Here is a 14,975-nt window from a genome sequence, read left to right as displayed (position 1 = left end):
AGAGGAGAGATAGATAGATAGATAGATAGATAGATAGATAGATAGATAGATAGATAGATGATAGATAGATAGATAGATGATAGACAAATTAAAAAGGGCTCACTATCATCAGTCAGCAACTCATCTTGATTCATAGATTAAATAAAATTGGACATGACAATAATGAGACCTGTATTCTAATGAGCTTGATTACAATTCAGGTTGTGCCCTAGGATGTCCTGAAGCTATAGCTTATCAAAGCTGAGCAGATAACTTTTCATTGTGAAAGGAACTGATGAAGAACCTAGGGATCTGACATCACGTTTCCTTTGGAACTGGAACAATAGCTACCAGCCCTGGAGAGTCACCTGGTGAGGGAAATACCAGGACACCTTTAAAGTCAAATGATTCTCTAAGGCTTTCACATGCAAAGCTGGGGCTGCCTCTTGGTTTCAGGAGGAAAATGCATGCACTTGTGGAATCCAGTACTGAATCTTTGGAAATGAATTGAGCAAGGTACAAATGTATCAGAAAATGGAAACCCTCCATACTTCCAAAATTTAATCAGGATCTTAAGAGTTTTCTGTGAAACTGAAAGATTTCCTTAAATGATCTTAGTTTCTTCTCCTGTTTCGGGAGAACGTACTCTGACAAAAGCAACCCACCTGAGGAAAGGTTTATTGTGGCTCACGTTCCAGGTACAGTCCATCAGGTGGGAAGGCATGGTGGCAGGAGCATGAGACAACTGCTCCCACTGCACCCATAGAAAGCAGAGAGAGATGAATGCTGGTGCTCAGCTTGCCTCCTCCTTTTTATTAATCCCAGAATCCCAGCCCATGGGGTGGTACTGCACATAGTAAGGGTAGAGCTTTCCATTTCAACTTAAGATAATCCCCCACATACATGGCCAGAATCTAAAGTGATTCTAGATTCTGTCATCTTGACAGTTAATACTACCAAACCCAAGTGGGAAATGTGCTTCATGCTTTTCTGAGGATTATAAAAGAAAGAAGGCAGATAACCCACCATAGTGTCTGATTGTAAGAAGAAAGCCCAGTTATATGTAGTTTCCAAGGACAAACAGATGAATTTGCATCATTAGAAAACTTCCTCTTGTTTAGGGAATGGACAAATACCAGGTTCAGAAAAATGTATCTCTCAAAGGCAGACTCGTCAGCTGAAAAGGACAAAAGGTTCTCCAGTGATTGGAACATCCTTTCATGTCTAACAGCCCTCTTGCGGTTTATAGACAGAAAATTTGTCTCCAAACAAACATGAAGATCAAAACTAAAAATCACTGCTGATATCAACAGAAAGGGATAAAAGGTCTTTCATTTCCTATGCCAGCATAACCAATTATTCAATGATGATTGTTCCTCTAAAAAGTGAAATTACGGTAATCGGTGAGATGGTTCATCAGGTAAAGGTGTTTTGCCACCAAGCCTGATGACCTGAGTTTAATTCCTGGGACTCACATGGTAGAGGGGAGGGACTGACTCCTCCAAGTTGTCCTCTGGCCTCGATGCACACACACAGACACACTACTGAGAGTGTATGTACACACATGTGCACATTCATATATGTGAACATGCATGCACACCACACAAATATAAAAAGTAAAATGATTGCAAGGTTTTTGTTGAGCAGGTAGTGGGTAAAAATCCTAAGAGCAAGAGGATTTTTTTCTATTTGCATGTCATTTTGTTGTCACAGCTCAATTTTACATAGAAAAATCATCCCCAAGAAAAATCACCTGCATTGCTTTATTGTCTCAATGGCCTTATAGATGTCACCAAAGGCTGTGAGGTGAAAGCAAGATGTGAGGTGTGTAAATATAACAAGCAGACAGACTCTCTTGGACTGTAACACAGTATGAATGAGCCATTTGTCAATATCCCCAGGTCTCTGGTGAGCAACAGGAATGGCTCTGAGGATATTGCAACTCTGTCTCCTTCCACCAGAGATCATAATTGGGCTATGAATTTTTATAACAGGAAAGTCTTCCTGTCGCAGATAGAGAGTGACAGAAAGTTTAGTTAACAGTAAAAGAAGCTCAGAACAGGCTGAGTCACCAACATGGATATCACTTAAGGAGGCAGAACCTTCTTCCTGTTATCTTTTTTTTTTCCTTTTAAAACAAACATCTGTTAGACTTTACTGGCTAGAGCTTCTGAAATATATAGCTCATTTCTGAATATTGCTCACCATACTGGTTTTCTGCCCAAGGACATGATGTGCACTCTGGCACTGTGGAAGAATTTAAGGAAGCTGATGGAGGTGAAGAGAAGTGATTTATAAATCGAAACCCGAAATGATGGCAAGTTGTATGAATTAGAGTTGTTTCTTCATCTGTAGAAAGCTAATTGGCCCTTTTCAAGCCAAGTCTCTAGTGGCTTAGCTCATGAACCCTGTCTTCCTGATGCTCTAGTTATTATGGGCACTCAACAGTCACCAGGCTACTCCTGGGGAAACCCCTCAGAAGGTGCCTTTTGTGTGACAGTGCAGATTTACTTCAGGAAAGGAGGCAAAAGTAGCAATAGAGTCTGCAAGCACAGTTTCAGGGTCACATTTGTTTTATCTAGTTTATCTGAAATTGAAGAGTTTGTCTCTACTCTGCTCTGCAAAATCTCAAGGTATTTTTGTCTTTTTCTGACATATCGGAGTTTAACTGAGGCTTATTTATTACTCAGTTGCTGGTAGAGAGTAAATTTTGCTTCTTTGTCCCTGTGACTACAATTTGAAATGGAAGATTAGAACAGATAGAACTTGTCGATTTCTGGAACAATCTATCTTTGCCACTGATGCTGAAATATTTTAATGATGTCTTGAACCAATTCATTCATTTTCCAACCTCCATAATCTGTCCTCAATGATTCAGCTCCACATTCTACGGGCAAAAATGTACTGCAGTGAAATGTCACCTCTAAGGCACTGGATGTCACCTACAAAAAGACATCAGAGAGGTTCAATTTCTGTATATGGGAAGGCTTTCGAGTGTCTTTGGACACCCCAGTAAGTACACAAAGGAGACATGTAACACTACACTTTCATAGAAACTCAAAACTGGAATTTGGAGTAATTCAGTTTTTGAAATGCAGAGCAGGGGGTAGAATTCTATAAAAAGAATTTGAATGAGATTTTGCCTACTGAAACACATGTGCAAATTCAACAGGGGCATCTTACTGGGTGACCTTTTCAGGTGCTTTGAAGTTCAGAGAACCTGGTTCCATTCCAGGAAAACTGTAAATACCCTTCATTCCATTTCACCCATGTTACAAACTGTATACGTGTCCATGAGTTAGCTCCTTAGAGAAACGAAGTAAGAAACAGCAATCAGAGGCATTCTCTATGTCTCTAAAACTAATCTTTCTTTTTAATATTTTAAATTTTTTATACTACATGTGTATGTAGTATATCTGTGTTTCTGTTTGTGTGAATATGTGTGACAGGTGTTCATTCACACATGTGCCTAAGTGTGTGGAGGTGCAAGGTTGACTCAAGGTGTCTTTCTCTATCACTCTCTGCCTTATTTGTTTATTAATTAATTGATTGATTATTTATCGTGTGTGTGCCTGAGTGAATTAGTGTGCATTATATGCTTGCACGTGCCACAGAAGCCAGAAGAGGGTAATTGTGAGCAGCCCAATGTGGGTGCTGGGAAATAAACTCAGGTCTCTGCAGGAGTAGTAAGTGCTTTTAACTGGTGAGCCACCTTCCCAGTCCCTCCAGCTTATTTTTTTGACACTGTAGCTCTCACTGAACCCAGAACTTACAGATTTAGTAAGACTAGCTGGTCAGCAAACCCCAGGGAATCCTCTGGTCTCTGCTTTCCCAGAACTGGGATTATGGGTACCCATGACTACAACTGACTTTTTATGAGATTGCTGGAAATCCAAAATCAAGTTCTAATGCTTATGTGGCAAACACTTTCCTAAGAGAGCCATTGCACCTAACCCTTCTATAAAATTTTATGTCTAACATTTAATTTGCAGTTCTCCTTTGAAAACTAAGTTTTAATTTTAGTTTACTTTTCTATATCTTAATAAAATTAATAAGACAGAGCTATTATCATGCACCTAAGTGTAATAAGAGACTATTAGGAAAATTTAGTAGATAGAAAGGATCTTTTATGACCTAATGTACTCTTAAAACTTATTTTCTAAGCATTTATTGTATTCTCCATGCAACCATGTTTTAAACATCCATAACATAGTCATCTGCCTTACAAAAATCAGTATATGTATTTATAGAGTTTTTGAAGCAGGTATGGTTTAAATGGTGGTCCATTTTAATGTTACTAAGTAAGAAAGTAGAGGCCAGAGACAGTGCATTCTCCCTGACACTTCCCTAGATGGAGCAGGAGCGATCACCTGCTGAAGCCTAACTGGGTACAAGTGTTCCTTGTCAGTGCTGTGTTAGGGCTGCGTCTACATGAATCATCTTCTGATTTTGTGCATATGTGATTATGAATTGGTGTTTGGTTTTGTCTTTGATGATGCTGTAATCAGAGACAATCCTAAACAGAACTGCCATTTTCTCTTAGGAAATGGGATAATCCTTTATTTTTCTTGAACAGTGCATCTTTTTCCTTTCAATAAGGAGTTAATTCAAATGTAGAAAAGCTAATGTTGTGAAAGAAGTGATTTGTTTTTTTTAAAAAATAAGAAAATATTTTAATTGAAAAAATCAATTTGCATGTGATTAAGTTTCTATTAATGCCCTTCACCTAAACTTCAAAAGCTTAAGCTATAACAATTCATGCTAATAAACAAAGAAACTTTTCTTTAAAATAAGATTCTCTCCCAGCCTCATGAGTGAAGCCTGCACAAATTTATGTCTTGATTTGTAACTAAAATAAATTTCATACTGAATACCAAAAATGGATTTAACAACTGAATTCAATCGAGTAAATAATCCTAAATAGAACACTGACATTCCTGCAGTGTGCTTGTCCTGTAAGAAAGAAATCTCTGCCCTAAAGTAACTTCCTTCAAGTTGAATAGATTGTCCACGATGAAAACACTGAGGAAGATGTATACACCCCAATAGTGAATGAAAGGGCAAAATGAAAGGCAGGAAAATGTGTCCTGAATGATGCATGTTCTCCCTCAGCCACTCAAATGATATAGGAGGACAAATCTGTGTTGCCAGATTTAGAGGATAGCTACTTTACTTGTATTTCCGTTTTTATACCTGTTTTACAGTTTTACAAGTAAAATTATTCCTACCAAAACTGAAATGGAACAAATAGAACGGTCACAATAAGCCCTGGATCACACATATTTGAAAAGCAAGCTTTCTTTCAAATTGGATTCTAGCTTTCTGCCTGTATCTCTGACTCAAATCTTTCACGTGGATAAATTGAAAGGGCTGTTGTTACAGTGAATGTTTGGGGGTGATAGTCATATTTTTCTTATGATATCGGTATTAACAGGACAGGAGCTCAATTCCTCTGTCCTGAAGTAGCCACTCAGCTGACAAATAGCGATTTGGTGGACTGAGTAAGGGGAAAGAAAGTAGGCCATGCTTAGACACACCCACGCACAGGGCCCTACACCACCCTCGCTTTGATTGTGCTCTTCTGCTGGAATTGGCTTACTACTCCTACTGAATGCAGACTGGCAAGATGGCTCAGCAAACCTGACAACCGACTTTCATCCCCAGAACCCACATAGTGGAAAGAAAGAACTAACTCCAGAATTCACCAGTGTCTCAGTGTTTGCATCCCTCTTGCCTTTCCACTGGTGAGCGGTCCCCAGAACCTGTCTGAGAAGAGGACCTAGGAGACTGCTGGCATTCCTTTTGCCAAAGTGTATTCCTTTGAGCACTTGGGGCAAAGCCACCCGCTAGCCCATATTCTCCAAGGTAGGGACCTTTATTAATTATATCCCAAAGTGCTCCACTTCCAAAGTAGGTTAATTTACTGTTTGTAACACTGTTCCAATTCATGTCTCCACACCATAGCTTAAGCTTCTGTGCCGGCCGAATGGATAGATGTAGTTTTTAATCTCTCCCTTGTAGCCCCATTTGTGATGTGTTTGACCTAAGGCAGGTGTCAGGAAGCATACTTGGAAATGGAAATGGATTGCGTTGAGAGGAAGAACTTATATTCAGAAGTTTTTATTTTATTTTTTTAATGTATCCAGAAGATGTGTAAAGAAGTGTATCCTGTAGCATCTTTGTGGTTTCAACCAGTTTTAAACAAATCTTTAGTGATTCTATTACTGTTTCGAAGGCAACCATCCTGGGAATCCAGGCTGGAGGTTAAAGCCTTCTTGTTGCCCGATATCAGGAGGTGCACAGCCTGGGGTCACAGTGTGGGCAACCTTTCCTGCGCACAGGTGTTGCGCAAGCCCCTGAGGTTCCAGGCCGGCGTCCCCCCGCTGCCGGCCTCTTTCTCCTAGCGCTGGAGCATGCCTAGTGGCCGCTCTAGAGCCACCGAGGGTTTTATTTTTGCACCCGCTCACACTCCGCTTCTCCGGGTTTTATCAGGAGCCCGCGGGGGGCGGAGGGGCTGGGGGACCCCGCAGAGCCCGACAGCCTGGGCAGCGCTAGTGGGGAGCTTGGCGGGGCTGTCTCCCGCGCGTTGCGGTTGCTCGGGAGATGCTGGAGCGCTGAGCCTGGCTGCTGTTCCGGCTGCTTCTGCACCTGGTGCGCTGAGCCGCACGGGGAGCCCCCCGAGGGCCCGCGGCCGAGCGCGAGTGAGGGTGGCGGACTGCGGTAGAATGCGAGCCTGGCTCCTCTGGCGTTGCAAGCCACCGCTCCAGCGCGATCAGGTGCTAGCAGCCAGCCGCCTGCGGCTTCACTAACTTGCCACTTGGACGCGTCTGCTGTCTGGGTTTTCGGGTGGTGGTGGGGGGCGGGAACAGTAGGGAGTCCGAGGATCTGCGGTAGAAGAAAGAAGGGATCCTGTAAAAAGGGGGTAGCCTGTCCTCCTCTGCCTCCTCTCTCCGTCCCCTCCCTGGCATTCCCCCTCCCCCCCCCCCCCCCACCCTATAGCTGCCGCGGCTTTCCCATTCTGCCAATTCCGAGAGCAAAGAGGCGTCTGTGACATGCGATCGCTTGCCAAGTGACGGTACCCGAGTGTGAAGTGCCCGCGAGGAAGTGAGAGCTCCGACACCCGCGGCCGGGGGATGACAGCCATGAAGCAGGAGCAACAACCCACCCCGGGGGCCAGGGCGAGCCAGGCGCAGCCAGCAGATCAGGTGAGAGTTGGCCTGTGGGGACCGGTACCTCCCAGGCGGTAGCTCCAGTCTGCAACCCACCCCTTAACCCTCGGGCTTGGCTCCCACATCTCCCTCTCCCCATCCTCCCTCCGCCCCACTTGAAGGCTCCCCTGTGCTAATCCACAGACCCAGCAAGAACTTAAAGCATCCTGGTGTGATTTGGGGCCCGATGACAGGATGTGCAACGTTTGGAAAGCGGAGGGGAAGGGGACAAGAGGGAAAGGCTTGGTGATGCCCAAGGGACTCCAGACGACAGGCCACCTTGGTAGGGAGAGGTGATCCAGTCCCAGTCCTGGGGCTGCTTGACTTCCGTTGAACGCATTCTGGATGAATCTACAGCGCTCTCTCGGAGACTGTGCCTTGCTGGGGTCCAACCCCGTTTTGCTGTGGCCCCAAAGCGCGCTGGTCAGAGATACCCAAGTAGGCGAACGACCTTTAGGCCATCAGAGTTTCATTTCTTTTTTCTTTTGAGGAGACCGAGGTGGGGAGACGAGGTAGGAGAAGTGAACAGAATGCGCTTCTCTGGTCTGCTGAGTGGAGCTTGGGGGAGCAGAAAAGCATTCGTCGCTCAAAGGAGCCGGAAAGGTGCGGGCTTTGCCCATTTGTTGGGTCCAGATGTGTCTTGTCTGTAGAGCTAAAGTGCCCTGTATTGGCTGAGTAGTTATTTCTGTTCCTTTTGCGACCTAGCGTACCCGCCACCTTCTTTTAGTTTCTTTGGGTCTTTAGGGATCTGTAGCCTAATTTTTTGCGGGGGTTGCTTATCTCTTCTCTGTCCCTGGTTTAGGGGTGATTTGAGAGTTTCGTGACCCTTTCTCCTAAAGTTGTAGGGTCCAGGAGCGCAGCGTTGCTTAGTGGGCGTGGAGGGAGGATGTGAGGAGCTGGCTTGAGAGGTGGTCACGTTTACATCAATTAGAACTGGGCGGGTAGAGGGAGCCGCTCTTGGTCAGGGCATCTCTATGGAACTAGAGGACCCAGACTCTGGGATGCAGGAGATGGAGCTCTGGAGGTCTTTCCCTGGGGAGTGCACGGTAATTTGAAGGCTGCTGGAGGCGTCCCCATCACAGACACTCCCAGCTCATCCTTAGAAGCTGCCGAGGTACTGGGGATACAAGGCAGCTGGACTCCTGGAGCAACTCAGCTCTTCACTTATTCTAAGTACTGAATCTGCGTTTGAGGAGCTGTCCAAACTACCCAGGAGCGGTGGTGAGACAGAGGACCGGTGCCAGGAGTGCTGTTATTAACATTCCAGTCTTGGTCAGTTCTCCCGGCTTGTAGGCTCTTTTCTCCACCCGCCCCCACCCCCTTCCCATTTCCCTCAAATGTGTTTCACACAGGTTGTAGAGATTTTTCAGTGGTTTACAGCTTTCTCTCGGCTTACAGAGGTGAACACTGCAGTTTATACAAAACATTTGTTGTATTCAATCATCCTCTTTGCTCCATGCCCTTAGATAAAAATGCAAAGATTAAAATATTATTTCATAAGGCCCCTTCCTGTTCTCTCTCTTCCCTGTCGTCTTCCTACCGGCATGCATTAACATGTAAAGACTGGTTAGCAGATGTAAAAAAATATGTCTCATAAGAGGAGCATGGATGGACAGTCCTCTTTCAGTCTGACAGTCCTTAAATTTCATTAACAAGCTGCAGAGACTCTCCACTGCTCTAGGAAAGATGCGACTGATAAGAGATAAGAATGATTAGTCAAGAGAGAGTACCCACGTGAAATCTTTACTCACTAACCTGTGACACCAGCTGGTCACTTGAGGTGCTGCAGACAGCTCTGTGAGGGTGGAGGTGGGGAGCAGGAAGCAAAGCACATAGACAAGAACTGAAAATGTAGATATGAAACTTGGGCACATTGTATATGCATGGCAGATCCTTTTGTCAGGGCACATCTGACACCAAAATTCACATGATGAGAGAGGTTCAAGCTTGAATCCATAAATTTCTTAGTATGAATATTTTTATGGTCTACTTTACATATTCAACGTGGTCATCTATAGAACTCTGGCTCTAATTGGGCATTTTAAAGATATTCTGAGCTTGTCAGGGATCTCTAAATGTTACTGGAATGTATTCTATACATGTATTAAAAGAAGTTGATTTTGTAAATGGAAAGACAGACTAAAGTAGCTATGACAGTCTCCCCAGGAAAGGTTTCCAAGAAACTCCTAGGAAATTCATATATCTAGCCTACTCCTTCTCCAGAGATAAATATAAGAAGCAATGGACATGTAATGTGGATAACTGCTGTGAGTTCTTAAGCTAAAATCTGAAGCCCGCTCAGAATTTACAGAGAATTTACAGAGAAAGTTAATTGCCTTAACTTTGCAATTATCATACAACTTTCACACAATACTAAATATAATACTAGACTAATTGTGCTAACTTCTATGGCACTTTAACTTTATAAAAATTCATAAATTATTTAAGTTATGCCGGTGTGAAATTCTATACAGTGGTGAAACAAGAGGCATGTTCTAGCCAATCTTTCACTATGTATTGATTTGGGGATGATTTAGACTTTTGAATGTTGCCCAAAAGATCTTTCACTTTCTATGATATTTTTATGAACCTCAAAGATGCCTTGCATAAGGCCATCAAACACCTATTTGCATTGAGGTTAGTGGAAGAACAATCTTTACGGGGAATGGCAATGGTTAGAATTCATGCAAGGTGGTTGCTATTACAGACTGGAGAGAACTTGACTCCCTTGTCACTTGCAGTCCTCTGTCACAGGTGCCCCTCCCAATAATGCTGTAGAAACTGTATACTTTTCTCATATTTTGAATTATTGAGAATATATTTATCATCTTAATAATCGCTTGAAAGTATTCATTGATTCATTTTCTTCAAAGATTGATTAAAATGTTTACAGTAACTTTTTTGCTTTTACAACAGCCCCCCATTCATAAAACATTCCGAAATAAGTGGTTATCCATGGACAGATACAATCACTTCTACTTCATATGCTAAGTACCTTATGTTTCATTGATGGATCTAAGATATTTAGTGGCTACAGTTTATTATTACTTGAAAACAAGGTCTTTCATAATATTTCATAATATTTCCAACTTTTCTTGGGTTGACCAGGTAACAGTTAGCATGTGTACTTTTCTATTTAGCTCTCAAGGCAAAGATCTGAGAGCTAGTCTCTCCCGATTCTCACTTCATGGGTGAGAATGCAAAGGATTTTAAAAAATTAAATGACTTGACAGGCTTGCTCCAGAAATAGTCAAGATAAATTAGCTCATCAAATTTGGAACCCCTACCTCCTCCCTTATACACCATCACAAATCAGCATATTCTTATGAGAAGAATGAAAAAATAATTGACAACTTTGCTTTGTATATGTGTGCGGAGATTAGCTTAAATGTGTAATGAATGTAGACTTTAAATAACTCTTGAAACTTTAAAGTTAGTTTGGTAGCTCCTTCATTCATATAAATAATATAAAATGATCAAGGCAGATAATCATAAGTACAGGAGAAACTAAACACGGTTCTATCACTATCCTCTGGTGGTCAGTGATTTCTCAAGGTTTGCTAACAGAATTCATCCTAGTAAGGCATTGTTTCGAATTTGCTAGTATGTCCACCAGGTGGCGCCCTTCTTCTGGCTCCAATGGGGAAGGATATTAGCTAAATGCTTGGCTGACAACATCAAAAAACGAAACAGAAACAAAAACAATCACACACACACACACACACACACGCAGAAAGAAAAAAATCCATCTCACTTTCTGTTATATAAATGAAAAGTAAGTGTTTTTGGCAGCCATAGCAATACTTGTGCATTTTTCTTGTAAAAAAACCTGCATTGTCATCAAAAAAAAAAAAAAATTCTCACAACTAAGCATGTGGAGGCCTTCTGACGAAATAACTCACGATCAGGTTGTGATGACATAGGCCATATGTGACAGACACTCTGTAATATGCCCGTTCTACTTTTGACCCTTAGGTCATATTAATGGAAACTATTTTCACATACAAACTGCCATTCAATATTTTTATTTCATCTTTGATCAAGAAAACCAGATTAAAATTTTGAAATATGTGTTTGAGAAAAATTTGCAAAGAAGTTGTTCATGGTCTCACCTCTTTATATATAAACACGTCATAATCTAGATTAAAAATGTTTTTTAGCATAGAACCTTGAAAATGTCATTGCAAATCATCCTGAAAATCTTATTTGAAACCTGCTAGGGTATTGTGCATCTGTAATCCCAACACTAAGGAGGCCAAGCAATGAGGATCAAGAATTCCGGGCCAGCCTGGGTTACATAGCCATATCTTGCCTAAACAAAACCAAACCAAGCAAGCAAGCAAGCAAACAAAAACCACACAATTATTTGATAGATGTATTACTTTTCTCCTAATCAGTGCTTAAAATATGATATATAATTGCCATTGAGAATTCTACATAATTAGGTAATAAAATGTGCTTTAGGTTGAAAAACAATTATGCACAGGACTTGGTAATATGTAAGCCTCCTGCATGGTTCAGGTGTTGAAAGCGTGAAGGGGTCACAGAGAGCACTCAGGCTTGGAATTCTGAGAGGCCAGGAAAGGCTATAGGTGAAAGTGTAGCTTCAGTTGTAGTGAAGACCCCAGAATTGAAGGCATCATGGAGAGAATCTGAGGCTTTGTACCCCAAAAGGGAAGAAGAGGTCATTGGTGAAGGTATAACCTCAGTTTCAGTGGAGACCCCAGCATTTTGTAGATGCCGGGACCATGGGATGACCACCAAGAACAGCAGTAGTTGTGGAATGGAGTTAGCCTGGCTCTGCTAGATGAGCTGTGTGTGCTGTGGATGGCAGAGTCAGAGAAGTGGAGTCAGAACCCTTTGGAGTCCAGAAGATTGTGAGTGAATCCCAGCTGTCCAGCCTTGAGCTACTTTGCTGGACTTTGGTTTTGCTTAGGTATGCCCAATTTTTCCCTTTGAAATAAGACAGTACTTGTTTTGGATTTTAGAAAAGCCCACCCACTGTTAAGAGACTTTTGAAAGAGACTATGGACTTTGAAGTGTTTGAGAAATAAGGACTGTGGGGCTTTTAAGGTTGTACTGTCTTCGGTTGTGATATTAACATCATATCTTGGGGACAAGAATTGGAAAGGTTATGGTTTAATAGTGATGTGTTTGTGTGTAAAGTTGACAAGGGGTCAGTTGTTCTAGATAGCTTTAGTGTCAACTTGACACACCTGGGTTGAGGGAGCCTCAACTGGGGAATTTCCTCTATTGGACTGGCCTGTGGCCATGTCTGAGGGGCATCTTCTTGATTGTTGAGTGATGTGGGAGGGTCCAGCCCACTGTGGGGGGTGCCACCCCTGGGCAGGTGGGCCTGTGTTGCATAAGAAGACAGGATGAGCAGGGGCCAGGGGAGCAAGCCAGTAAGCAGAGTTCCTCCATGGCCTGTGCTCCAGCTCCTGCTTCCAGGTTCTTGCCCTGAGTTCCTACCTTGGGGTCCCTGATGAACTGTGACCAGGAGATGTAATATAAAATAAACCCTTTCCTCCCCAAGTTGGTACTGGTCAGAGTATTTTGTCACAGTAATTGAGAAACAAACCAGGACAATTTCTCTATGTTACTCAAGCAATCATTCAACTCATGATCCCCCTCTGAGTGCTGAAGGGACACGTATGACCATTACGCATGGCATTCTATTGTCTCTTTATTTCTTATTTTATACATTTAAATACATAACATTAAATAAGTAATAAAATGTGCAACATAAATATTTTATGTGTAAATCTCTTTATTGTGTTATCTATTGCTTTTGACTGTGACATATCATAAAAATACTTTGCTGAGAATCATCTGTTCTGAATCTATCTATTGGTTTTTTTGAAAGACTGAGCAAAAGACACACTTAAAAAATTAAATTACTAAAACCACATTAAAAGAAATTGCTTTATAAAATATTAATGTTGCATTATCTTATGCACATTATAATGAAAGCAAAACATTTAATCTAAATTTCTCCAAGACTGATGAAAAAAATAAAGCTGTATCTAAATTTCAGTTTCTTGAATTAGTTACAATTGCAAATGCTTTATGCTTTAGTGTATATATAACTATTTAATGTGTTTAGCATGTATCTTGTCATACATAGAATAGGAGACTGTCTTGACTGTGGCTGGGAACTTGCGTACAATGAATCACAAACACTGACTAACCTTTGACTATGGTTATGTGCTAGAAGTCTTAAATTCAAGACTGTTTACAGCCCTGCTTCCCCAACATCCACCGTGTTTTCTTGAGCAGAGTGATGGGTAGCTTCAGTTGTCAACTTGACACAACTTGGAGTCACCTGGGAAGAGCGTCTCAGTGAGGGAGTGTCTGGATCAGGCTGGTCTGCAGTGGATTGTTTTGATTTCTTTAATTCACGTAGGAAGCCTCAGCCTGAAGGCAGCATTCTGTGGCCTTAGACTTTTGTCTGTTTAAAAGTAGACAAAGCTAGCTGAGCCCTAAGCCTGAATACACTCTCCTCTCTGCTTTTGACTGTGACTGTAGTGTGATTCACTGCTTCAAATTCCTGTCTCCTTGACTTCCCTATCCGTGGTAGACTATAACCTGGAATTGTAAGCCAAATAAAGTCCTCTGAACTCAGCTGCTTTTTGACAAGGCGCTTTATCACAGCAACAGAAATGAAGTTAGGATGGGCAGGATAACTTAGTATCTCCATTTCTTCTGTGAATGGAATAGATTCTAAGAACTGTACATGTTTGTTGTGAGGATTAAATGAGATAATATGGAATAAATCTTGAATAATGCCTAGCTCATGCTCAATCCTCTTATTAAATACGAGCCCTGGGAATAAAGGCCTAAACAATATTTAAATAATAATAAAATGGAATCATAAGCTACCTATAACAGGTACATTATTTGAACATTTTACAGACCTTCAGTACACATATGTGCATGATTACACAAGAGTTTGTCTGTGTACCTAAATATCACATTAGTAGGTTTTCACTACAAAACATTCAGGCTTCAAAGTAATTTTGCTATATCTCAGCATTCAGTCAATCAAAATGTACTTCATCACCCCATTCTTTAATGAACCTGGCTGAAAATCACTGCAGACTGATTCTCTATCAGTTAAATTAGGTAACAATATGCTGCACATAGTTTCCAATGCAATTTACTTAGTAAGATAACTAGTAAGAGAAGGAGGATATTTTAAGAAAAGGTGTGATTAACAAAAAAACGTGTCATATGGACACAGTCATTTCACTTATGAGCACACAGCAGCTGTCCACACAGGAATTGTAGAAGACCGAGTCCCTCATGACTCATGAACCCGCCCCCTGACCACCTGTCACTGAGGCCCCATTGGCAATTAATGGCTACTAGGGGAAAAGGAAACCATTTCATTTTTTTTTGCATTTTTTTAATTATTCGTTGAAATTTCTGTACATGTATACAATGAATCTTGAACTCATCCACTCTTTACTCCCTGTCTTCAATTTCCCCCAGAAAACCACATCTCATCTCTCTCCCAACTTCATGTACTTTTTAATATTTTAATTAATTTATTAATTAATTTTTAACTCACTGAATCCAGTTCCACTAGAGTATGGGAACCTACCAATGATCACACTCCCTCAACTGAAAATAGCAGGGAAGTCATTTCTCTTCTGTGGTCTAGCCATGGCAAGTTGTACATGATCCTATAAATAGCCCCACACCATGCAAGAAATCAGAATGAAACTCAGCAGGTCATTATAAAAGACATTAAAGTAGGAGGGTGACTTGAGGGGAAGATGGGCT

General features: G+C 41.7%; 1 protein-coding gene across 2 annotated transcripts in view; it reads left to right on the top strand.

Moving 5' to 3' along the window:
• The window catches only part of Dpp10 (dipeptidyl peptidase like 10), a 1,579,922-nt gene that overhangs the window by 802,960 nt on the left and 761,987 nt on the right, over positions 1 to 14,975 (top strand). The window contains exon 1 of one of the 2 annotated variants that reach the window (XM_008834544.1): positions 6,984 to 7,184. The exons of the other annotated variant lie outside the window; for it this stretch is intronic. Within the exon in view, the coding sequence (XP_008832766.1) occupies positions 7,113 to 7,184 (72 nt within the window). The 5' untranslated portion in view covers positions 6,984 to 7,112. Of the gene's footprint in view, positions 1 to 6,983; positions 7,185 to 14,975 lie in introns of those variants that run through there. 2 annotated transcript variants of the gene reach the window in all.

The sequence above is a fragment of the Nannospalax galili genome, unplaced genomic scaffold (assembly GCF_000622305.1).
Source record: "Nannospalax galili isolate Female #2095 unplaced genomic scaffold, S.galili_v1.0 scaffold37, whole genome shotgun sequence".
Taxonomy (NCBI): Eukaryota; Metazoa; Chordata; class Mammalia; order Rodentia; family Spalacidae; genus Nannospalax; species Nannospalax galili.
Note: the sequence above shows the minus strand (reverse complement) of the source record. Positions and strands in the feature narration are given on the sequence as shown.